This window comes from Dufourea novaeangliae, unplaced genomic scaffold, assembly GCF_001272555.1.
Source record: "Dufourea novaeangliae isolate 0120121106 unplaced genomic scaffold, ASM127255v1 scaffold115, whole genome shotgun sequence".
Classification (NCBI taxonomy): domain Eukaryota; kingdom Metazoa; phylum Arthropoda; class Insecta; order Hymenoptera; family Halictidae; genus Dufourea; species Dufourea novaeangliae.
Window position 1 is genome coordinate 2,608,721 of NW_015373998.1, and position 27,462 is coordinate 2,636,182.

The window sequence follows — 27,462 nt, forward strand, 5'->3', positions numbered from 1 at the left end:
TCCCGCTGGGGGCCCTCGGGTATAATTTATTTTTGCCCTCGGTAACGAGCCGATCCGTGTTTATTTCGTCTTCTGCCGATTATGGGCTCGTAACACTCGCCGACGAGGATGAAAGATTACGGGGTGCGATCCTGTGATTGATTGGCGTGATTAATTAATTTTGAACGCTTCTGTGGCTGAGTTCCGTTTTCCTTCTTTTTTTTTTCACCTTCTTCTCTCGATTCGCGATGATGATTGCCGACTTGTTCGAGCGTGGTGATATACCGTGTTGATAATTTCGAATTGATATTGTTTTATAGGGGTCTTTCCCGTTGATCTGTCTCGGTTTGGAGTCGTGTTTACGAAAAGTGTTTAGTGTGATTTAAAGGTTTGGAATAATTATTCTGGGACGATTAGGGAAATATGGTTACAATTATTAATGTTGTATAAATATATGATTTTATTGTTGTAATATTGAGTGACTCGTAAGTTTATGAATTTGAAAAAATATAAATAGAATATTTTGTTTTTCTCGGTGCTAAAGTGCATCTTCGAAGGGTACTGAAGGGAACAGGTTGGTATTTTTGAAGGACTATTGTTTGACATTATTTGTATGAAAATGTGGTTAAAATTGCTTTACTTTCTTTAATAAACTGCTATGCAAGAAGGGTTAAAAAGACATCCCCTTTATGATAGATCAATATGGAAGGTTTAGCAATCAGTGTGTTTCATATAGTTTGCCTTTTGCATATTCTATAGATAATGTAAGTAAACCAGTTGTCTTTTTATAATAAACTTGTTAATCATTTTATTTCGTAAAATACTAGATTATGACATTTCAGTATATCGGTATTAACTTTCTGGCTTAGACTATTTTTAACACATTATGCCACAGTTTTAACGTAGAAAACCATCTTTTATAAAAACAGCTAACTAGATGCCATTAATAAGTTACGGTTTATAAATCTCGACAATTTTTCTAATTTACGACTAGTCACGAAGGAAATACTTTTTCAGATTGTGTCCTTTACTTATGAATCAGTAGGGAGGCAACACAATAATAGCAGTTATATCAAATACCTATTTCATCTTTCCTAATTACTTAATTAATATCTAATTCTTAACGTCAAGTATATTCACTACCTAAGTACATAGAAAAACGAAATTTGGTTTACCAACCATTTGCACAAGTTTTGCTGTTACATCCCTCCAGAAGATGGGGAACCAAGTTATTAGAAAACAAAGCTCTTAATTCAATCAGAACCACCAGATTCATTATTATTGGACTACGGATTTCATGCATTTATAACAAACCCGATTGTGCAAAATTCAGCGCAGTAAACAGTATAATAAAATTTCATGCAATTGGTATTCCATTTGGAACTTAATAGAACGTTCAGTATAATAAACAGCTTTTTCTTTGATTCCAGTATCTATAAATTAATAGATAAACTAATCGATATTTTCATAAGCTTCAGCAGTGAAATTATTACAATTGCTCCAGTACAAAATCCCATAAAATACTACATTATATGATATCCACTATTTCCTGCCAAAATCATTACTCCTTTCTACGGAACCCAAGGACCTATACTATTTCATTTACGTTCACAATGATTTTGCAACACCCTACACCCTTCATTCAGTGAAAAATCAGGAAAATATTTGCAATTTAAAACGCATCGCCCTACAATTAAAAAAAAAACAATATTCAAATACGTAACGCAGTATTTTTTCAATTCCAAGGCGATACGTTTTAAACTGAAAATATTTTCTCGATCTTTCATCGAGTGAAGGGTGTACGAACGTAATTTATCATATATCCAAGAAAATTCAGCGCTATCTATCAGAATATCAGTGCAAGAAACGAGTTCCCAAGTAGGCAACATCCACCACAGAGACAAGTGCGCTTACACATACACCGACGTGTCGACCAAGAGAGGGTTAATTCAATCGACTCAGGGGGTGGTGATATTCACCTGTAGCTCCACATACAGTAGATCCCGCTCGAATTCCGTCTATCCTCCGTGGCCGGTGGTGCGCAGAGCCCGCGGGCGCCGCCCGTATATACCCCGGCAACGCTCGTACCTCGAAAATTGGTATTCCCCGGTAGGTCTGAGTTAGCGGCATCGGTATGTGGGTATTATACCTTTTGTATTCCGATGTGACACGCCTCCGTCACGTTTGCGGGCGTACAACGACGACGACGACGACGACGACGACGCAAGTCCACGGTGCAACGACCACACGTACGGTATAGCTGGACAACGATAAGAGTGTCCTGTCCCTCTCTTCCTCCCACCTTTAGTCGGAGTACAGACGTGTACCACTACACGATACACACCGACACACAGTTGGGTCCGCGCGTACGTGGATTTACGCGTATACCAATACGAACCAACAACCTACACGTAGGGTTGTATATACATACATACGTGAAACGGTTTCTCTTTCTCTCTCTCTGGATGGTAGCTGGAGAAGTACCCGGAGCCGTATGTACGTTTGAGAATACATTATGTAAGCAAAAGGTGAAAAAAAAAAGATCCAGTGGAATAACCCCCACCAGATTCTATCGAGTCCTCGCGTTCTACTCTCCCCTTCCCCCCTTTCCAGCGGGGGCCCTCCTACTCGTCCGTGGCTCTCTCTCCTGTATGTGTTCCTGTACCCCCCGACACCGAACATCGGGCCAGAGGAGCATCAGGGCATAGACCTTCGCTCTGTTATACGTATATATACGTATATCCCCGACGATACAAGAGAGACAGACCGCGGTGGTGCTCGTATATATGTATACACACGAAACCGAGGCGCTGGCGTACGAAAGCTGAGGGAACCGAAGGGATTGGGAAAGAGAGAGAGAGAGAAAGAGAAAAAAGGTGAAAACAATGCATCCTGGAAGTGGCCACGAACGAACTCCACCGCCAGGCTGGAGGAACCGAGAAACACCTAGAGGGGGGCAGGGAACGAGAAGAAAGATAGGAAGATCGAACCGCGGCTGGATCCACAGTCGATTCTTCTTGCGGACGTTGAAGAGCGATACCCCTTTCGATCTTCTGATTCACCGATTAGGAGATGCTTTGCTTTGCTCGCTGGACGGAAACGGGGCTCGGGTACTTTGATGATGCCTTTGAACGATGTTTTTCGGAAGAATGTCGTCAATGTACACCGCGAATTCTCGATCCTGGCTAGATTTCTGTCGTGCGTGGGATTTTCTGGGACATTTTGAAATTTGAGATTGAAATTTTCAGAAGAAATCCCACGCGCGATAAGAATCTAACCGAAATTCTTCGGTGTTTTGTAGTTACACTATCTAAAATCTAAAGTTTTCCCTGGTGAAATGTCTCAGAGCTTTTCGGATCTGAACTACTACCGAAGGATCTCATAGGAAAAAAAGTAGATCCTGGTTATATTCTTGGCGTGCAGGGGTTTTTTCTAAAAGTTTCATTCAATATTAATATCATATTTATGCTTCTAGTGTACATGGATAACGCCAGCTAAAATCTCAAGTTTCGCCTGGTAAAAAGATCCAGACCTTTGGGAGTAGGACTAGCCTGCTTTAGGATCTCATAGGGGAAAATAAAGAGCCCGGTTAGATTCTTGTTATGCATAGGATTTTTCCTGAAGATTTCAATCCATATTAATCTCGTATATTTTATTTTTTTGGTTTATATAACAGGTAACACTATCTAGAACTTCAAGTTTTCTGTAGTAAAATGATCCAGAGTTCTTAGGAACTTAAGACTCCCTACTGAACGATTTCATAGGGGAAAAAAGATGATCCCGGTTAGATTCCTGCCGTGCAGGGGTTTGTTTTCTGAAAACATTATTCCGTACCAACATCATATTTATTCTTTTAGTTTGCGTAGGTAACGCCATCTAAAATCTCAAATTTTCTCTGGTAAAAAGACCCAGACCTCATAAGAACTTAGAACCCCCTACTAGAGGATCTCATAGGAGAAAAAGTAGATCCTGGTTCTTGTCGTGTATGAGTCTTTTTTCTGAAATTTTTATTTCAAATTAACCTAACATTTATTCATCTAGTTTATGTAGGTCTGAGTTAGGTGTCTAAAATGTCAAGTTTTCTCTGGTAAAATTGCTCAGAGTTCTTAAGACTTTAGGACACCCTACTCAAGTGTCTCATGAGGAAAAAATCCCTGTTGGCTTCTTTTCGATCGCGTAGTACGGTAGTCAACCTTTCGACAATTAAACATTCTCACTTTGTTTTTATATCTCGCCCAAAAAAATTCCGGGGTTATTTGCTTAATATCGTGATTTCGATTTCGCGTGACTTTTTCTCCATGTGTTCCACTGGGAGTGCTGGGATAATAAATCTCGTTAAGAAGTGCAGCCCCCTTGTTTTCCCCTGTTTGCGATTCAGCTGGAGACTTCGGTTGATTCACGAAATCCGAAATATGTCCAGGAGCTATACAGACACATGCGTTTCACGGATCACGTAGCCACGGGACAAACTGGTCGCGGCTACCGAGCGGAATCCCTCTCACCGTTGCCCTCGGTTGGTTCCCTTCGTTCTGCGAGTGTACGGTCGTTGTTTTCGAAAAGCTTCGATACTGGTGTGTGCCTACATAGATTACCCAGTGATTTAAAAGGACACGGGGACGAGCAACCGGTCGTGATGCCCTGGGTAAACCTTGGTGACCATCGACATCTCGAGCGTTTCTTTTCTGCCTCGTCCAACTGTCTTTTGCTCTTCTCTTTTTTTGGGAAGTTTCTTTTTATGTTTCGGACGAGTTGATAAAATCGCGATAGCGTATACTTCGCCTGGTCCGCGAACGCTATATTTCATTGGGATCGTGTTTGCGTGTACACGTTGCAGGAGATCCAACCACAGAGGCGGAAGATAAGAGAACGGTTTAATAAAATTGTTCGTGGTATTCATGAACGGGGCTGTATTGTGAACGAAATTACTCGGTGGTTGGCACGAGGAGCTAGTAGAAGGGAATGTATATTTTGATTTATTTAACGGTATATTTTGAAGTATTAAACGTTTGATATTTTGCTGAAATACGTAATGACATAATAATTGTACTCGTTGTCGTTTTTGCTAAACGGAAATTGCAGACTTTGGCTAGTATTGTCGATTATCTCGCGAACTACCAGAAGGTCGATTATTGAACCTAACATACATTAGCGGATGAAAAGATTACTACTTTTCTGAGTGTTTTTTTTATTTTTAACGTTAACTTAAAGCCTTAATATACTGGATTTTATATAGCTTTTCAGTCTCTATCAGATTATGCATTGCGCGGCAAAACCGTTATGCCACCTTAAAATTTTCAATCCTTATGTATTGTGGTTAAAATAAAAACGATCCATTTTTATTGTAGGGAATATAATCTTTTCTTTTCTGGAGAAACATTAGGTATTGTTTAACATGATTTCAGGCATGGCATATATGGTTCATTATTACTTTCACCACAATACATAAGAACTGAATACGTGTATTTTAAGGTGGTTTTATAGTTATGCCATGTATATATTAAACACATGCAAATGTTTCGAGTTGACGTTAAAGAAAATGATGAAAATAAAGCAAATTGGGGAAGTGGTAACTTTTTTTCTCCTACTGTATATATAATTTGTAAATATAATCTATTTCTGTTTCTCGAAAAAGCTGGTATCCTCATGTTTATGAACGGGAATGTATGTACGGTTGTCCAGAAAATGTACTACGTACGCACATACAGGGTCTTATTGACTCACCCTGTATAATAATCCAGTACGAACACGAAGAACATCCTTTTACCCACATACCCATTTCATTCGTCCGTCACACTGAAATCTTTTCAAAAACTGTGATCTCTTAATTTTCCAAATAACCGAATACACTCCCGGCTAAAAGCATTCGAATCATTTCGTTTTATTCCCCTTGTTCTATGTTCCATCTTTCTCACGGGTAACACGCGAAACAGACGACGATACGTGGTAAATTCCAGTATTCTGGAATTCCTTGTACCGACGAACATCTCTGCACCCATCGCCGTTAAGAAATTGATAAAAAAAAACACACACACACACATTCGTGCAGTTCATTGCGAAACTGAATCTGATTTTTTCAGAATACTAAATTATCAATAATCGGATTAAAAACGAGACACGTTCCTCTTTATTTACATCGTTTCCCCCCGTCTCGAGAGGAGCGAGTTTCGAATTAAGCCGGGTCCCGGAGTTATTAAACGGAACGAAACGCGACCGGAAAATTGATCGTTGCATTGCCCGGCGTGTGTCGTAGAGCTATCCGGTGTCCGATGAAATAAATTTCATCGTCGCCTACGATACACACGGCAGAGATATACCTTATTCCTCGACGAGGCAAGTGTAACAGTTATGAACTCGTCCCCGATAAAATTTAATTGTCGCCTCGTTCCCGTGGCCCGTGTACAGCCGTGAAATAAATTCGTTTCACATCGACAACTGAGGAAGGAGGGAAAGAAAGAGAGAGAGAGAGAGACGCGAGAGTCAGCGTCGATCGCAAATTTTTCCCGAGAAAATACGTTTTCGTCCTTGTACACACGGATCGCCCCAGAGTGGTGTGTGCATTCACTCGTTGCTCCGATTCCAATGTCATTATACCTCTCTGTCCCTGGGATCACTGAAGAAGAACTGGGCTTGCCGTTCTGTGGAAGCTGTGAACCACCTCGTTCGTGTGGTAAAAGTGCAGGTGCAGCTGGGTAGAATAGACATTGGCCCGCGGATGGGTTCACGGGCGTCCACCATAAATTTCACGATCCCGCGATCCAGATACCACCGAAGAGTCCAGAATGAAAAAAGACGGTCAGGGGGATATCTCTTACTCCGAATATCGGCCGGCCTTTGCCGAGCTCTGTGAGAAAAGACAAAAGGGATATATCGCGTCGGAAATCATTGTTTCGTTCCTCGTGTGAACTTTTACATATACTGTTAGAACTGATCGATAGATGAAGATATAATAGAATTAACACTTTACTGATTCGTAGCTGGCGTTGTTAAAATGAGCTTCGAGCTTTAACTTGTATATTTATATTCTATGAAACTTAAGCTTTTAAAGCTCTAAGAGGAAATAATTTAGTAACGTCCAGAAAAGCGTGTTTTTCAGCAAGATATAGAAGTAATTTTAGGGTATTTTGCGTCGAAAAAGATAGTTTTTCCATTTGCTCACGCTTCATTGATCTGAAATACAAAGTTGAATCATTTTTTTTGGTTATTTACACGAATTTCGATCTAATATTTTAGGAGAACATTTTCAAAAGATTGTACATTGAAAGTATGTTAAGAAAGCTCCATTTCCAGATAATAATTTTACACAATATAATCATATTGTGTAATATTTTATCATGATATGGTTCTAACTAATACTATAGTTCTACTGTGATTGAACTGCTTAATAATAGTTCTTCTGTTTAATAATAGTTAGCAAGACATGTCAAGGTCAAGGTCATCGGTCATTGTACTTATAAATACTACTACAGTACGATGCAAAACTATTCTTGGATAATTACTTTTTTCTACAAACTGCGACCCTCAACTAAAACCTTCGCAACACTACTCATGGTTATGACCTTGACGACATATTAAAAACCATCGAAATCGGAGGTAGCTCCCTTATTGTAAATATTTACCAATATTTCATTTTGTTCGGTGCATTGTATACTGTCTTCTAAGAATAAGTATGCTAGAGCTCTCTGTAACCACTTAAAAAATTCACCGAAGAATTACAGTAATCACCATAACTTTCATAGAAAGCATCCAGAGTTACAAATCCAATTAGGTGACAAATCCTCATGACAAGAACCTTTCGACAAACGTGCGTGCATCGGGGGGTAAACCAGCCCAAGGAAAACTTATATCCACGACGCGTTCCGATAGTTTCCGCTCGTTAGAATGGATCTGACCGCGGGACATATACAGCCGTTCGAACTGAGAGATTGAAATCGGCGGTTTCCGGTTCCCAGTGCTCCCAAGCGAGCCGTGACGCTCGTTTGTTTCCCTTCAGGGGGAGGGAAGAACCTAACGGGGAGAGCCACGACGCAATGCGTGTTTTCGTGCTCGATCGTTTGTTCTTTCGAGATACCTCCCTGCGTACGTTCCCCGTACACACGTACACACAGAGCCACAGACACACACACGAGCGACATGAAGAAGGAAGAATATCCTCGAGTTTGCTCGTAATTAGCGTAGCCGCGTTACTACCTCTCATCCTTCAACCCACACCCTACCGTTTCAGCCCTACACACATCCACAAACCCGCCCGTATTTCCTCTCTATTCCAACGTTTCGCCTTCTGTTCATTCTCCCACTGTCTTTCGTCGTGTTCCTTTGCTCCCCTTCCTCCCTCTTTGCCTCCCTTCGTACGCTCATTACATACCGACCCTTCGTTTTGTGTATACACAACGCTGGAATTTGAGGATAATAATTGAAGCTGTTGCCGCTGATGTCTCTAACGACGCCCCCCCCCCACCCCCTCCCCAATCCGTGGATCTCACTTTGACATGTTGCGCGCAATATGTATTGATCGTTTTGGTACGTTGCACGCATTCGAGACGGTCGTCGGGGTGTATAAATGATCAAAGTGATTTGATGCCACGTGATATCACGTTGAAGTGAATGCTGGGAAGTTTTTATCGAATGGCCGCACGATGTATGTAATTTCAAGGGAGTCGTCGGTTTGAATCGGTTCGACGTGTAATTACGTTTTTATGCTTTTTAGAGAATTTGTGGATATGTAGTTGAATGATTGTCGAGTGATTTATTACAGTAGAATTATTTTAATATTTTTTGTTATTTGCAATCAGTATGTAGGTATATTGCGGGGAATCTTAGTTTCGTGCACTTTACAGGGTCAATTTTTCACGCGAAATCAACGGTTCATTTTTCAGAACTTTACTTTTTTCCCTGGGATGATTTAAAACAATTTTTTCCTCAGCGAAAATGTTATCCGAGGCTTTGTTAACGAAATATTAACGAAAAACACCATTTTTATATGTATAATCACAACCGATGTGACAGCTGCTTCTTGCGCGGATTTAACCACAATTCAATAATAAGTTAATTAATGTTTCGTTACCGCATGTAATAAGTTGATGTTATATTTAATCACTGAATATGAGTTGAGTGTTTGGGGTCATATGATCCCTCTCTAGTAGGATAAAATGATCCCAGGAATCAGTTTACCCATATGCTATATTGTTGTTTTTTGTTTTAGTTACAACAATGCCCCGTCAGTATGAAAGAAAAACAACGCGACAACGTTGTTTTTATTTAAATAAAATGTAATAACTGAAATGCTTTTTAATGTTCGTCGTATTTACTATCAGTAGGTATAAAATGATCCCCGGGGATCGTTTTATACACATACCTTACAAAATGATCCTTAAGTATGCCTTGAAAGAAATGTGAATAAAATACATAATTGATCACGTAGCTAAATTTTATTTAAGCCCATGATAAGATAAATAGACCAACTTACAAAAACTACTTTACTTTTATTTAAATAATGTGCATTTCTATTTTTTATATAAATTACGCCTTAAAGGGATCGTTTTAGACACCTTTCCCATATATATCACATCTGTTTTCTCGTGAACGTTCCATCCATCTCGTTCATACCATCCCCCCCCCCTGCTCCAAAATAAAAATAAATCCAACCGGAAACAAGGTTATATTCCAAACTACTTTACTTTCCGTGCCTTCTAGGAAATGAAATACGCATTATCGTAATACTGAGAAGAGGATCGGTACGATCCTATTACACGCCAGCCGCACGGATAATCTCGAACTGCTCTCTGGACGTTCAATCCGGTTCAAAGTACGGCACACAGGATAATTGTCCGTGGAAAAACGAAATCTCCCCTGGGGTGGGGGGGAGGCGGGGGTAATGACATATTACGAGTTCTCGAGTCGCCAGGATGGAAATCTGTTGCGGCCAAGCGTACCGTTACCTGGGACGTGTCTACGCACCCCTGAATCATATCGACGGATAGTGGCTGAACGAATAAATAACGATCGTACGCGCGCGGGTTCAGGCGACGTGTTCGATGACGCGTGCGCAGAGACGCGATTTAAATCGCCACGGTCGATCGACCGCCGATCGTGGAGCAGTCTCTCTCTTTCTCTCTACCCGATGATACCTATATGGGTCGGTTCAGGAAGTAATTTCGCGTGTGTCGTTGTTATTCAGTGCGATAACTCAAACGTTTCATTCTCGTTTTGCAGAGTTCGAACCTTGGCCAAGAGCTGCTGGACAGAGTGTTCAGGCATCTGAATTTATTGGAGACTGCGTACTTCGGCCTGCGTTACCTGGATCACGGGAATCAGACGGTAAGTATATTGTTTCTAGTAAATGGACCCAGTTATACTATATAAATTTTGTTATGCAGTATTGCTGCCATATTCCCATCGTATCGAATTTTCTGATAGTGGGAGAGTAAGGAAGAGGGATTAATGATGATTGAATCAGAAGAAGAAGGTAGGAATCAGAGGATAGGAATCATTCGAATGATCGCACAGTGGGAGAAGTAGCGTACCTAGCTGAGGAATAGTCTAAAAGTAGTATATGTCAAGTCCGTACAAAAATTATAGCGAATCCGTGCGAATCTCAGAACGGGCACTATGAAGAACAAATTATTTTACAACAGTACAAGAAGACTCGTTCAAATAGTCTTTATTGCAGAGGAAATAATATAATAATCTTTACGATAATCGGCTCGATATATGATTGTTGGGAGTAGATTTTAACCAAAATTTAATTTTTCGCCTTTGTGTAATGTATGCATAGAAGAACGTTGCACGTGAAATGAATTAAACCAACTCGAACTTGGAATAAAGTTTGAAGGTCAAAATCTATGTTTACATGTTCGAATACAAATATGTAATTATTACTTATTTATTAGTTAATCATATAACATCTTTATTTTCAAAAAATGGCAAAAGGTCGTTATTGTCAAGGAAATGTATTTTCATAATTACAATAATATTTTTCTTTATTTATCTATTTAGTAAAATCAAGTATAGAAACGATCAGGATTTTCTCTGACACACCCTAACATGTTACTTCTACGTAAAAAAAGCAGTTTATAATCTTTCGTGTGTAATTCAATCAGAATATTATCACTAGACTGCGGATGTTTATGTAAATATAGACACTTGTGAATCAATGTATAAAACTTAGAGTCAACTAGAAAATTGTTTGCTTTATTAAGGTTTCTATTAGTTTCAACAAAAAACTAAAACCTCGCTGAACTTGATTAAAAATGTAATTGCACCGAGTTGTAGACAATCGTGTATGCGATAAGTGCATAAAATCGACAGTCCAATTATCACATTTCCAAGTAACGTACACTAATTTTCGAAGAAAAATTGTTATATAAATAGTCCAAAAAATCGTTTACATACAAAGTTTCTCACTGTTCACAAACTAGTAAAAGAATAAATTTATTCATTCGGTAAAGAGAGTTGAAAATTCACAAGCTTCAATGAAGTTCTTCGTTTCTAAAGTTTGGCTGAATGAGATTCGGGGTGCTTGGTATCCCACGATACCAGCCGTGTTTCACACAGTTCGGAGGCGTGATCAATGCAGTAATAAGTTCGAGCAGTTTACCGTTAATTAGATTTCCACGATTAAAAATTCATACGGGGGATGCCCCGAAGGCGACCGATCGCATCGCCCTCGGGGCGCTATATGTATGAGGATAGGATTATTATCCACGGGAAATGTCGAGCTGGTTGCAATTTCCGGTTCCCTTGATCAACAGTTTCAACGTAGCTCGGCCCCGTTCGGCGCGTTGGTTATTAATTATAATTTAGAAGTGATTCTCGACTGTTCATATTCGGACGGTGTTTCAGCAATGGCTCGACCCAAGCAAGAAGATCGGGAAACAGCTGAAAGTCCAAAAAGGGGATCCAAGCTCGGACGTTCACACCCTCTACTTCGGCGTGAAATTCTACGCTGCGGACCCCTGCAAGCTCATCGAAGAGATCACAAGGTCAGTGGATTGAATTTATCGTCTGTTACTAACTGGTCCCGATGTGTCGCGATTAGACATAATCGAATATGTAGGTTCCACGGTGAATCTTCGTAGCTCGTAACTTGTGATCGAGGAAGAGCATTTTCGCTGACGAAAATTCGTGGGGATGTAAAGTAAATATCATTCAGCGGGAATAAGATGAAGAATGTTCACTGGTTTGCGAAATATTCGGTGTACAAATGAATAATTCACTATTTGTTTTTTTTTTTACATTATGATCGATGTATCTGAAATTTAAAATATTTTCTTTGCCTTTTGCCGAGCATCAATGTTGTAGGGCGTTGAGAAATCATTACGGATATAAATGAAACAGCGAAAATCCTTGATTTCATAGAAACGAATACAGATTTCGTTGATAAATTGTGGTTTATTGATTGGTACAGTACCTACTGTAATAATACATACAAGGTGTTTCATCTAATTTTGTCACCTGAAAGACTTCTGCTATATTTAACATTTCATGAAAATGTTTCCTACTAAAATTGCATAATTTTATGGCGTAACAAAGTTTTATTCTGATGGGAGAGATTAATGAGATGGTTTTATCCTGTCTGTCACTTGTCATACACATTTTCCCTCTCATTTCAAAATAATCAACATTCTTTGCAGCCCTGTACCGTTTCACTCACGTCCTTACGAAATCATTTGAATATTTCATCTAATCATAAAATCAATTCTGGTCCTTTAGGATGTGTACAAAGAAACACTGCTCCGAACCATTTAGCGTACACTGCACTCATTTTGAAATTCGAGTGTTTACAATGACAAACAAAGCCGAACCGACGGATTTTTGATGACGCATCGTAGTGTTTTCGATGTAGGTACTATAAGCCTGTTTTTGAATTTTCGAAAAATATCCATTATTGTTCCAAATATCGTTCCAACACTCTTGTGAAAAAGACTGTACCTACTATTATTTACTACAAAAAAAACTGTATTTCTCAGAATATTTCCTGCACAAGTGATACGTCGTAGATTAATAACAGTAGTTCGAAGATCCACGGGGATCCACGAGATTGTCTAATGCACACCTCTTAACTCGTTCCCCCAGCGATTTCTCACCTTTCGTGGCACGGCAGTAAAGGATTAATCGTACGCGAAACAATGCAAACCGGGCGGGGACAGCGATCGGTATCAGTTTTATTGCGAGAATCTAACAGTACTCTTTCATTCTCCTTCGTGGCATAATAGCCGTGGCGAATGGAGGAGGGCGGGGGTTAACTGGAATCCGATTTTCTGCGCCGGCGGTAACGAAAATTATATCGTTCCCCGTATTGTTCACCGCCACCGATCGTTACAAATTAACGAACGGGAATACAGTTTTTGTAATCTGTGTCCGATCGGTTACCGTGACGGCCTGTAACTGTACGCGTGTGTTTGTAACGCGCGAGCCTCGGTCCCTCTCCCCCTCTGTGTCCCGTGAATACGAAACAGGCGCGGAGGTAATGCACACACGTGTATGTATAGGTCTCTCCTCGTGTCACAGCCGCCTGGATGCCTGTCTCGTTATCCTAATGAGTCAGGCTTAAAATTCCCAAAGCACGCTTCAAAATCTTTTTACCTCCGCGCCATTCCAGGCTCGACGAGACGGAGAAGTTAGGAGAATTTCAAACACTCCTCCACGACTATGGCGTTCCACTCTTGTTCCGGAAGTGTCCCGCGATATAGATCCACCCTCCTTGGTCTTCGTTTCTTCTTCGAGGTATTTCTTTTTGTATTCTTAACGGGTTGACTGTCGAAACTTTCTCCGTTGAGAGAATGTCGTGGGTAAAATGTGCCTGTTTTATTTTCCTTATTAACCCCTTGCCCTATGATTTTTTTATGGCTGCGATCTACAGGACTACTTTATCGTCAATAATTCCCCGGAATCAAATGGAATTCTTGTACTTATGGCAATTGTACATTTACTCTATAAGTCAAATATTAATATCAGCAAACTAGTATTTCACTTTGACTCAAAGAAAAAGAATAATATTTATGGTTGTTGAAACCATTATTGTTGAACTATAGTGTTGACCTGCATTTGCTGGTTAATCGTTAAATGATGAGGTAGGGGGTTGAGGAACCTCGTGAATATTTTTAGTATATTTTATTGTCGTTCAATAGGAACAGAGATGCTTGTTTATTTCGATGTGTCCTTGCGTGAGAATACAAAACGAGTACAGTAAATCCTTGATGAGTGTTCGAAGGCTTCTCGGCACTGAACATTAAATATTTCATAAACTAATGGCTATATGCAGCTGAAACGAATCAAGGATTTACTGTAGTTCTGTACTAAGTTATAAGATTTGTGGAATAGTAATACTATTTCCATCTGTCAGTTAAGTGTTAAATCATTACTATTATGGGATCGTAATATATACTATCGTAAATATACATATATTTTATTTATGGTTGACATATAAATGTGTTTTTTCTTTTATGAAATTTAATAGACTCAGTCTCAGGTGACTAACATGACAGACAATGTGTTAATTCAGTTGCTCCTCTTGTTAGACTTATTGTTGGATATTTTAATAAGGGAAAATCAATAAATGATGTTGACTACATCAACACTTTGAATATCACATCAATATTCATAGGACTTCAACTGGGTTAGAGTAATTATTTTTAATGAAGTAGAAATTCATATAAATGAAAATGTGACAGAATAGTGAATGACATTATATATGCACACGGTATGGTATGCAATAGGGATTCGTTAAGTGCTCACAGATCGGAATTCAGACGGTAATATATTCACCTTTTCTCATATAAGAGATATGGTGTTAATGATTCTGTTACTTACCATTTAAATGACTAGTCAGGTAATTATCTCGTTGTGCATATATCAAAAGCGCAAAGTCAGCCATGAGTCTTCTTATTTTCAGTTTCAGTACAAGAAACAATCAAAACATCTCGTGATTTGAAGTTACGAAAAACAGAGAAATAGATAAAGGGTATAACAGGATAAGGGGGTAAAAAGTGCCCTTTGACAGATTTGGACTTGTGATATACCATTCGATAGCTTGTTAAGAAAAAAAACAGTTTGTGCGAAGGTTCAACCCTTTATCTCAACCAGGAGGGTAGTAATAGGTAAAAATGGATTGTTGATTTTTCCTCTATTTTTCTTGCTTAATGACGTGCAAAAATTTTGTGAAAAATGTGAGAGATGGTATTTAAAGGGTACACGTTAGAAAATTTTTTGCGATTTCGAGAATCCTAGTTGTAAAAAATCAAAATCGCTGAAAAATACTGAAAAACGTAATGACTATGATTTCTAAACAGAAGAAACAAGTATTACGTTATTTTATACTCGAACGTACAGTTGTTCTTAATCGTTCATAATATTGGAGTACAGTATAATATACGAGACTGTATCAGATGTAAATACCTTCGTGATGCTCTGCAGTGATTATGCAGAGCGCCAGTGATAATCAATTGCATGAACCCCCGACGTTGATTAGCTAATTGAACCCGATTAAGTGGCAATTGTCATTGTATTCAGTTCGAGTTCTATCCTGTAGAATAGTGCATAGAATCTACTATACCTGGTACGTAATGCACCCTATTGTGAACTGTCTGAGAAGCCAGTATGCAACCAAGCAGTGCATAGAATACCCTAAGGACATAATCAACGTTATATAATATTTATAGTTACTTCCAAGAAATCAATTCCTTATTTATAGTAGAAATCAATTATTATTTCATTAAATTAGATATTCAATAACAGTTCGAAACTCAAAATACAAATAAATAATTTGATTTACTCTGCATCAACGAGATCGACAGAAGCTATTGAAATGTCGATAAACTTTTAATGTCATTTATTCTATTTCTTCTCTTGAATTCTTTTTCAAGCATCTCGAAAATGATAAGTTCTTGTGGTGTTAATTGTATGAAAATAAACGAGTAATAAATTTCAGATTGATAAAACGATGAAAACTGCTACTTTAATGCATTATGACGCTCAAATATTTTATATTTAGCTTCATATCTTTACCACTATGAATTGCAGAGACTATTACAAGACTTTGTTAAGATTTGTTCTCGCAATCTCTTCGACTAAAGACTATTAATTCATTTTTCTTGGACACTATTACTAGCTCATGTTCCTAATTAAACTTCCTCAGTCGGTTTGGGCTTCTTCAATCCGATCATTAATCAACTGATCTATTTCAATAGTAAAAATGATTTGACAACGTACGCACTCAGTATAGGGTCATGCGGATTATGTTGTAAATTGGATATGTTATAGTCTTTAGTGTTATATAAATGTATTTCGAAGGATTTAAACAATTTTTTAAATTATTGATTTTACAGCTGTTTGAAATATAGTATCAACCTTTTTTTCAATAAATTATAACTATTGAATTACAATCTTATAAAAGTGCGACACCATTGAAAAATTTGAAGAAAAATGTGAAACGCTCCGAAGCACACCAGCTCGACTGGCCGTGCCGTGCGATACTATCAGCATTACCTTCGATTTAAAACAATTGCAAAATAAATAGTTAAATAATCTATTTTTTAACTGCAATTATTTTTATCAGGTTTTCTTGTGTCATCACTGTAAGTACCCATAAAACTCATTTTGATAAGTTCCTCACTTCAACAGTTATAATTTATTTGCAAAAAGGTCGACACTATATTTCAAACAGCTGTAGAATCAACAATTTAAACAATTTTCAGAAATCCGTCAAGTTACGTTTCTATACCACTGGAGACTGTAACATATCGAAGTTACAACAATATCCGATATGTTACACCAAAAAGTGTCCTATTTCGCGTGGAAATGACCGTATAAAGTAACGGGAAACGAAAAATCGAACGCATCCATTGCCAATCGGTCTGTCTGAAGGGTTCAAACGACATTCTATTCCGCGAGCGTCGAATCCCGGTTCTCGAAACAGATCACCGGTCGTTTTTCGCGACTTCTTATCGGACAGCTAAGCAACTTATATCAGAGAAAGAGTCCCCGAGGTCGAACAGAGTATAAACGGGCCACCGGTGCGTGGCAGCTCGTTTTAATGGAAGCCCCGGAGAAAAATTGGGGGTTTCTGCCACCGATAAACCGGCTCGATTGATTCCTTATTCGCTCCGGGGAGTTCTTCAACCCCTACGATGCCTCGCTTTCGTCAGCCCCCCTGCGGCGATCAACCACGTTTTTTTTTTCCTCTTCTTCTTCTTCTTCTTATTCTCGACGAGTACAAGTTTCCTTTAACTTCTAGTCGACAAGATAAAGCAGCATATTTTTTTTAAGACTATCTACTTCACCGTCGATATCGATCACCCACGAAGCCTTCCTCCTTGGCTACGTACGAAGCCAGAGAGGAGGTATCTACCTCGTTCCATCGGAAATATCAGAGTTCCGCTTCCGCGTGATCGGCACACTCGAGGATCGTTTATTCTTCGTGCTCTAATGCTCTGGCGTACTCGGGGTCATATTATTATGGATACAGAAAAGAAACGCATGGTTGAGATTGCATTGTGATTCGTGCACAATCGTTTCCGTATCCTTATTGATATCTTGTTTTCGTCTATGTATTATTATTGCACAGGCATAGGTAACTATAAAATATGTATTTTTATTAATACAATCTGTTTTAATTCTATCTAGGAGTGGGTTGGAAATTAATTTTCAAAGTCTCGAAACGCGAATCGGAATCTTTGTTAGATTTCGAAACTCTCGAAACTTTCGAAACTCGAAACTCTCGAAACTTGAAACGTTGTTTTTGTTTTGCACGAAGCATGGTTTGTTTTAAAAACTTATGCACAAGATAGTACGAAGTTGAGACTATCTTTCTAAAATTCATAACTAAAATTCATCAAAAATTGACTTACTTCGTTAATGCTTTCAAGGGCTCATTTCATAATCCGATCATGAAATCCATATCCACGATGCATGAAATTGCGCTCATTGTTCGAAATAATCGAGTATATTTATGTAGACGTCACTATGTGAGTTCAATCGCATCGAGTCATCCTTATTCATTCTCCTAAAAGCACCATCGCTGCATTCATTTTTCAGCATCATAAAATTCATTGTACTTATCTACAATGGCGACGCATAAACGTTTCCTTTGACTGTATAAAGGTCGCTGACTCGTTCGATTATTTCAACCAGGAAATTTCTGGAACCAAGAACAATTTTGTTATTGCACATTTGAATGTAAAACACTCGCGTCCCCATGGAAGTGGGGACTATCATAACCTGCACCGAAGAATTATTGAATTTTTCATTTTTTTCTTTCCTACGTTAAATTACCTGTACCGTGTAACAGTACTTGGGTGCTGTTTTAATAAATGCAACCCCAAGGGAAACCAGCATTCTTAAACAAGCGTATTAAAAACCAATTTTGTTGTTCCTTGTTAAAAGCATCGCTATTCCTGGCTTGTCGTCGTTCTATTTATAGAAAATTGCGTATATTTTCATGATTATACGAGGAGTTAAGAGGAACGCGTGGTTAGAGGTAGTACGTTAACGTCATTTGCATGTTCTATAATGTCAAAGAACAGGTTTATAAAGCTTGAAATTCAGTTTGAATTATTTTATTTTTTTGCCAGGCTTAGTATTAGTTTATGTTTAAATCACCTTCATTTTCTCTTTGTTTCTTGTAATCAAATTTACTAGTTCTGTGTAATATATCTTCATTCATCACATCTCTATTTCTCTGAACACTTTAGTCTAATTGGACATTCTACTTCATTTTATATAAAAGTTTTCACTGATACAAAACGACACATATTCTACTCTAATATAATTATTAGCTTGTTACACATGAAGTAGCCGTTTTATTGTCGACACCTGATATTATATCGAACATTATATGTATCTTAATACACAAAGTATGATTAAATAGACTGTATACATATTTTTCATTGAAACAAAAGAATTCATGTTATATTCATTACATAATTGTTGTATTGAATTTGAAGATGACTCTTCAAAGACACTTTTGGCTGCCATTTTTTCACCGAATGTTATTATCACTAAATAATATTTATTAGCAGACACTTAGATGCATCTTTATGAACTTCATTTATGAATTTTGCTTAAATTTCCATCTTTCGATGCATGTAGACGAAACGGTCGAATTTAACTCACAACAAATTAATTTTCTTCTTTAACAAGTTCACTATCTGGCTTATCCTGTTGGCGTCATATTGATTTTTAAGTCAGCATAATGTATTAGGTAAAATCAGGATATGGTTTGCAATATCCACTTATATTTTATTTTATTCATTAACTCTGTTTTATGTATTTTTAATTCCTGATCAAAAAAGTAAGAACGTTCCTCCGAATAGAATGATGGAAACTTAGCGTGGTTTGTGACAAACGCTTTCGAAACAATACGGTGGTAGCGAACGTGTTAATCATTATTTAACATAATTGAGTTTGTTTGTTATGTTAGATAGTACATTGAAATGGTCAGAGTACACAATGTAATTCTACAATAAAAGAAGAAGCAATGTTAATAATTTTCATTCATAAAAGTAACGTCAAATATACTAATAAATATATAGCCGACTATTACATGTCCAACGACCTAATACTATTATCAGGTTGTTGCATAATATTTGTCGTTTTTGAATAGGAGACTTTGAATGATTATGCCGTATTTTGAAAGAAATATTTGAACTCCAGAGCCAGAGTGTATTATTGAAACTTTAGAGGAGAGCAAATCGATAATGTGTTAGATTGGATATTTTAAGGAAGGAGTGCAGTACATGCGTTAATAGCAACCAAAGGGTCAATCGAAATAAAATCTACTTGAATTTCCACACTCTTGCCAACGAGTTCCAAGCTTCACTTTTTTAACGATTCTAAAGTGTCTAAAATGAAGCTCTTTGAAAAAACATTTATTATACAACAACCTAATATTACTATCAACACTCAATGAATTTATAGACACCAAGTTCATTTGGTTCCATTAAAACTTTTCACCTCTACGTCACTTTGCAAGAAGTAGTTCGCGTTTCCAGCCAATAGAACGCTAATATACGAATCCAGCCAAGAATCTGTCGCGAGAATCCACGAGATACCCAAAAGAAATCATCGCTCCCCTGTCCGCGTGACGGGAACGACCTTGGTCGAATTTGTCGTTCATTATTCACGATTCCAACGTGTGGAAAGGAGCAAACGTCTGCTGGTTGCGTTCCAGCTGATTCAGTAGTAGAGACGACCCGGGCACCATCCGGAACAAGAAGGAAAAAACGACGTCCCCGGGGAAACGGACGGACTCAATCTATATGCAAATGCGTTCATCTTTTATCTCGAGTATGAGCAATCGACGGACGGTTTGTCCGTGGAAGGAAGAGGGGAGCGAGACCTCGAGTCGATTGCAGTGCTTCGTGGCCCATTGCACAATGCACCGACCGGCGGGATATCGGATCTAAGCACTGAAAGGCGAACCGCGTATAAATAATGCCCCATGTAATGGGATGCGCATATTCCCCGGATTATTATTGGCTGGCTTTCGTGGAAAGTTGACGCTAAATATGTCCGGTTCCAGACGGCCTGGGCCCATTCCATCCCGAAGGGATACCAATATGGCGGACTGATCATGGGGTTGGAACCGGAAAAATCGGATTGCAACGCGCCGTCTCGTTTCGCAAGAACCGTTTTATGCGTTCATCGGTTGCTCTTTCTTTCTATTATTTTTTTTTTATTTCGTTTGTCTGCTCTTTTATTCGTGAACGAACCGCGCGAGGGGGTTGGTATTTAGTTTCACAACATCGAACCATTAAAATGCGAACCGTTTGTTGAATTTATGGTACACTTTACGAGTCGTCCTTCTTTTATTAGATCGACGACGAAGGGACAGCAAACGGTGGGACATGATTCAGTATCGGGACGTTTCGATCGGACGTTTTGAAGTATCGGGGTGCCACCTGGAACCAATAAAAAACAATAAACTAAACAGAAGCTAAGCAGAAGCTCGGATTTGTGCAGAAAATAAATTTATAAGGGGCAGAAAACTTTCTCGCTTTACGACGAATGCTCCGAAGCGGACCCGAGTTCGTCTCACTTATCGAGACATTACTGTACTTGGTTTCTTAACGAGTGATTTCTTGTTGATATGAACTTGAACAGACTGTGCAACTTTTCTCTTCAAGTGAATCGCCTAAAGTTGTTCAAATTTTGTTAACTTTCTCATTGGTCTATTTCTATTATACGCAATTGTTTATTTCACGGTCTTATGAAAACAAGTTAAATAAACTGTTTTCTATTTGAAATCACAGAAAACTGTTTATATTTATTCAATAATTATTCAAATGTCATTTAAAAAGATCCAGTGAGTGGGATAAAAAACGGTCGGTTATCAATTAGCTCGTCGATTCGAAGTCCATAGGCAAAATTCCCCAAAAATATGCGAAGTTCGGCGTAACGTCTAATAATCGTTTCGTTGTATCGGTGCAGCGCAGACGAGAGTATCGACCCCCCGGTGATCGAAACGGAAACACCTCTCGTTCCCCTTCTGACAAGCAAGATCGGACTCTCGACTATAGATTAGCGTGCGGCTGGCCCCGAGGCGGTGAGTTTCTCGCTCGGACCATAGCAATTAAGCCCTGAACAGTAATTATCTACCGAAAATGAAAATTATAGAGAAGCATTGTTTGGGTGGTGTCTGTGTTTCAGTAGGTTATTCTTTTCGCAGCTTTCCCTTTTCGTGTCTCTATTCCTGCAGTCGTGCTCTTCTATTACGTAGGTAGGTTAAAAAAAAACATCAAACACGAATTGAACTGGTTTCAATCTCTGTGTTCATTTTTTCTAAAAAAATTCTCCGATGTGCTTATTTAATACCAGAACAACCAACGCAGCGTTTTGAATATTATACCAATAAGAACTTAAATTGTACAGTATAGTATAAAATAAAATGTATGTATTGTAAATTGAAAGCCAAGATAAATTCCACGAAAAGCACAATTATAAATTTCAGTAACGGTAGTGTTGCGACCTAACGCAGGTAGGGACTTGAACCGGTATGATTTGGATACCGGTATTATGCTATCAAAGCTATACCGAAACCGATATATTACCGAAAACCAAAATAAATACCAGTGTTTTTTCGGTTTCTATAAAGGTAGGGCTTATATAGGATTATATAGAGCGAAGGTACGACCGATAGTACCAGTATAATACCGGTATTTTAGATCATCGATGATAGTTGGCATTCATAATATGACGTCACCGTGTTAAAATCTCTCGTTTAATATATTAAAAATCACTTTATCGTATTCCCGTTAAAACGAACATTTCGCGAATTAAGCGCTCCCGATAAAATAAATAAAGCAGCACTTTACGAGCCGGTGTACCGTATTTGTCTAAACTTTATTATTTCCTGGCAAACAGGCAGCGTTCTCTATTTTAATCGGTAATATTTTCACGTCGATTTACGAGCATATAAGACTGCGAAATCGCGTTATACGCCCCCCCCCTCCCCCCAAACCCTTTTTTTTCTTCATCACGGTAGCGCATGGGGCCGTTATGGCGTTTCGTGCTATTCGACTATCGTTACTACATAATGTCCGCCCACGATTCTCGAGAAGACTCGTAACTTCCTTCTTCGCCGAGTTCCAGGGGCTCTCGACAACGTTTCATTGACGTTGCAAATATACGTGTGTGTCTAGCCGCCACCGTGACGCGTACACATACATACACACGGAGAGAAGTCGCTTATTCCACGCATACCGCGAAACTTGTATCGCCTCCACTTAACCGTGCATATTCGATATATTCGACCGTGCAATATCTCGTAACTGGTAACGTAATATAGAGATTGATATCGAAAAGTCGGGTGAATGCGGTTCTGCCGGCTCGCGATGGGTAAATTCCGCGACGCATAAATGTAATTGAATTTTATGGTTATTCATCGGTCAAAGATAGACGATTTCTTGCGACAGTCTTCTTGAACTTTTTATGCGTTGACTTTTATACGATTGAAACGTGTATCGTATCTTAGTATTTCGATACCTATTTCTTAGAACTCGTTTATAATTTGATGAGGTTCTGCTGGTATTTAAAGAGATATACAGTCAGTCGAAAAAATTGTCGCACACTGTTTAAAACGAAACACCTTTTTCCAGATCGGACCAAGTGACTTTAGGATATGAAAACTAACCTCAAAGTCGAATAAGTATTTCCACTTCTTCGCGTCTAACTCTTAAAGTAAGAGATAGAAAAAATGTTTTAAACAAAAGTTTAATGGAACAATAAGAGTTATAAACTTGCATTAACAAAATTATAAAAAATGCTTTCATTCTTAAAAAGAAAATTTTAAAACGGTTGATTCAAAATTTTAATATTACAAGTTTCTAACGCTTATTATGCCATTAAACTTTTGTTTAGAACATTTTTCTCTATCTCTTGTCCTTTTAGAATTATACACGAAAAAGTAGATGTGCCTCTCTGACTTTGAGGTTGGTTTTAACACCCTTAAAAGGCGCTTGGGCACGAATGAAACGTACCCTTATTCTTGCCTTGAATCACTCTATGAACCCACAATTTCTTTGTTAATAGTTTTTTACTCAGCATTCAATATTCTTTCGAATTGCAAGGTCAAATATTACACATTATAATATAAAAACTCAAAGTCACCTTTACATCTCGCTAAAAAAGCGAAATGTAAAAGAAAGAAATAATTGTCACACTGCATACTCCGCTCGATATCAATCAACTTTCGTTCAAAACATTTTTTTTATACAACAAGTAGTTTATGAATAAATTTACGTGGCACAATTAAGTGACTCGCGCTGTATACATTCTTTCATAACGGGAGAAGTTTTTCACCCTTACTGTTCTTCTATACTTATTCTTCACGTTGGTATATTCCTTCGGATAAAAATATTTCAAACTTTTAAATCGTTTTTTCTTAAAAAATGCGAAATATACAAAAAGGAAACGTAAAATTTAAATCCATTGAACACTACAGTAAATACAAATATTTAAAAACACAATGCTCTAAGCATAATCTTCATGAACTGAATCTTAACCCGATTTATGTATTATGATTACATAGAAGGGAAGGAAATTAGGAAACATTCCGTATATTGCCGTTTCGTACTTTTCGTAGATGGGAAAATTTCGCTATGATAACGTGTACAAAATTCGCCTGGCAGTCAACTGGCGGTGTTAACGCGGTAGAAATCCCTGGGCTGTTAACCCGTGGCCCACACAGCGGTTATAACAGGATATGGGACGCCAGACAGTACGACTGGACCGCGAGACATAAACCCGTGAGGTTCCGTGCGTCAGGGGTATGGGCGGGGGCGGACGTTGGACCAGGGGGATAAGGCGCGCTGTCGCCGATGGTTCTCCACTTTTGCCTGCACACACGTGCCTCCACCGCCATGCTGTCTTGAGGATTCGAGAAAGATACGTCACGTCAGGCCGCGCGGGGCACGATCATAATGCGCGGAATATGGGATATGCGATACCGAGCTTGGAGAAGTAAAGTGTGCTGCTCTCTTGCTTTCGAATCCTCTTCGGGATTCTCGCGGTCGATCTTTCGGCCGGCTTTAAAATAATCGAGTGGGATGAGTTGGTACCGTTGAATGTTTGGATCATTTCGTATTTTAAGTTTAATTCTTGGGAACGAAAGACAGGTACTGACGGAGGAAGAAAAAGTTTCAACCCTTAAGGGGGTATTCTGCTGTGACAAGCGAATATTTTTGAATTTATTTTGGAATTTTGTTTAAGGATTTAGTGAAAGATTGAATGCTGAACGTTTCTCTTGTTTATTTATTTTAACTTGAACTATAAATAAAAATTTTGTTTGGGTGATAATATGAAATAACGGTGGCACTGCAGCCTATGAAAGTTGATCACCTTGAAAACAAATTGTTCGATTGGTTGCCATGATTCTGGTCGTTCTGTTTATCTGAAATGAAAAAACTAAACAGATTCTTAAATTATTCGGTCATCGTCATTGCAGGTACCAGAGTTGGGCTGAATAACGAACAATTTTTAAAATGAATGCAACTTGAAATTTCATTCAAAATAACTAATTGTGTATTTATTTTTACTGGCACATAAAGTTTGATTCATACGGATTTTATTAATATGTCTATTGAAAAATTTTGAATCCTGTTTGCCACAAAACAATATAAAAAATGTAACATTTAAGTAGATCACTATTGGGGTAGAACAAATATTTCTCTTATAATAATAGTGAAGATTTTATCGAGTTACGAGGAAAATAGCTATGCAGGGAAAGAAAATGAATCGAAGAAATAACCTAGCTGTCTTTAAAACTGATTTATTGCAATATACAATATTCCTGGTTCATTGATCTAAACCCTTATGGAAAGTTGAAGTGAATTTTATTTTCTATGTGAAATTTATTGATTCATAGTAAATGTTAATGTGCAAAGCAAAATGCAGTAAAAATTTTCATAAAGATTAGAATAAATTGTACTTTACGTTAGACCCAACAAAACGTTTAATAAAGGAAACAAACTCCTAACATAATTTCAGTTCAGTTCATTCAAGTTAATCTGTAAAAATCTGATCTTGCATAACGATCCACAGTCTCGTCGTGGTATCTTCTTTTTATCGTACATTGATTTCATATCAACAATCTATAAAATTATATAAAATTGTGTAAAATATTTATCGTGATAGATTCATTCCTATGAGATTTTCTGTACATTGTTTCTGTAAAACTACGGCTATTAATTTTTAGAAACAGAATGATACCACAATCATTCGCGCAATGTCCTTAGAAAAACATCAAAGTAATTGATTTCACTTTCAATTCATTTCGAGGTGTGTATACGGTGAAACATGATTTTTCTCGTCGTGGTCGATGGATCATTCATCACGTGTCATCGCCGTGAAATTTCGCGCGAGCGTGAACCATAATGCCTACAATTTTCGCTCGACGTCACGCTCGCATCCGAATGATCCGTGCTCGAGCGGTAGGCTTCGAAATTCCGGGGAATTCCAGACTTGCCCGGTAGCGCTTTGAAATTCCGTATGCGTCGAAATTGTTCGTTTCTGCGCCCGTCCGTGCGTACGATTCCTTCGGTTGCCGCGTTTATCGTCGCTTCGGCGAGTGTTACCTATTCGTTAAAGTGTAAAATGAGAAGAAACGGAGCCAGGCGATGTCTTGGAAGAGATTTTAAACGTTTACGAAGATGATAAGAGATGGTAAAAGTAACCAAATGGGATATTACTCGTTATTTGTACTTTAGATCCCTTTAAAACCATAAACATCGAGCTTCAACATCCCCCAAAACAATATTTATTTCAACCCAGCAACAATTCCATTTATCTCATATTTGACAAGTCTCCTAATAGGTACTTATGAACGGGTGTCTATAGAGCATAACAAATTTTTTTCACAGAACGTGGACCGACTTCAAAATGCGCTAAAATATAGCAAATAATTTCTATTTTCATTATTTATTCAGAAACACACAACGGTTAAGGAAACTTATTTTCTCTTACTAAATGGTATATTAAATCCATTGAGAAAAAATGTATATATACTGTTTTTTAATTTCGTGCCGTCATGCAAAGGGTTACAAAGCATTTAATATGCTGTTTAATGAGAGAAAATAATTTTTCTTAACCGTTGTTGCGTTTCTGTATAAATCCGTAAAACTGCAAATAAGGTCAATGTCCATATTTTTGATCATGTAAGAGTTCTGCTATCTCAAAAATGGATTATTATTACTCATTTATGCAACAATCGATAAAAAAAACTTATTAGATATAAAATTTGAACCTCCCCTTCTAATGACATTTAAATAGAAGTATTTTTCAAAATATTTTCACTTAATAATATTTAATTTAATATGAAGTATAAAAAGTTGTCCCTATTTCTGCTCTGCGAAAATGAAAATGCTCGCATTTCTGTTCACAAGCATATCCCTATTTCTCCTCAACGAAAATGGCAGTGCCCAAACCAAACTTCGGCGAACAATATTAAAGTTTCGGTAAGTTTTTTTTAGTAAAAACGCAGCGTCCACGTGTAACTGACGATCGCGACTGCTCAAAGCACGTTTCTTTACGACAGACACGCCGACTAAATTTATTTCTATTAAAATGCTGCAATCTATAGAACAACAGGCTGTAGCATTTTGTACGGAAATACCGAACAAGTTTAAATAATTTTTTATATAATTAATTTATTATTTATCTTCTTACATTAAATGAAGAATATACGTACTGGGCAGAAATCGGGACGAAATTAAAAATAGGGATATTAACTTTACTCATATTTCATGTCTTATCCCCCTCGAGAATGACAGAAAAAATGTCTGTCTTATACACATAGCTCGATCCTCGCGCAACGAGCATCGTTCCCGTTTCATTTCCCCCGACATACGATCTCCGACCGTAGTTTATTAACGCATGAATAATTTCCCGACCGACTGGTAAATTCTCCTCAACCTCGAGTGAATCCCCGAGGGTCTTTTCCCTGCGTTTCGAATTCTGTTTCTTTTTCTCCACCTTATCTCTCTCCCTCTTTTC

The 27,462-nt window shown here is 38.1% G+C and overlaps 1 protein-coding gene across 1 annotated transcript in view; it reads left to right on the forward strand.

Annotated features, from left to right (window-relative positions):
* Positions 1-27,462, forward strand: part of LOC107188101 (band 4.1-like protein 4) — a 91,990-nt gene that overhangs the window by 35,318 nt on the left and 29,210 nt on the right. Inside the window, exons 2-3 of the mRNA XM_015576348.1 lie at positions 10,189-10,293; positions 11,818-11,957. Coding sequence (XP_015431834.1) covers positions 10,189-10,293; positions 11,818-11,957 — 245 coding nt within the window. The remainder of the gene's footprint in view (positions 1-10,188; positions 10,294-11,817; positions 11,958-27,462) is intronic.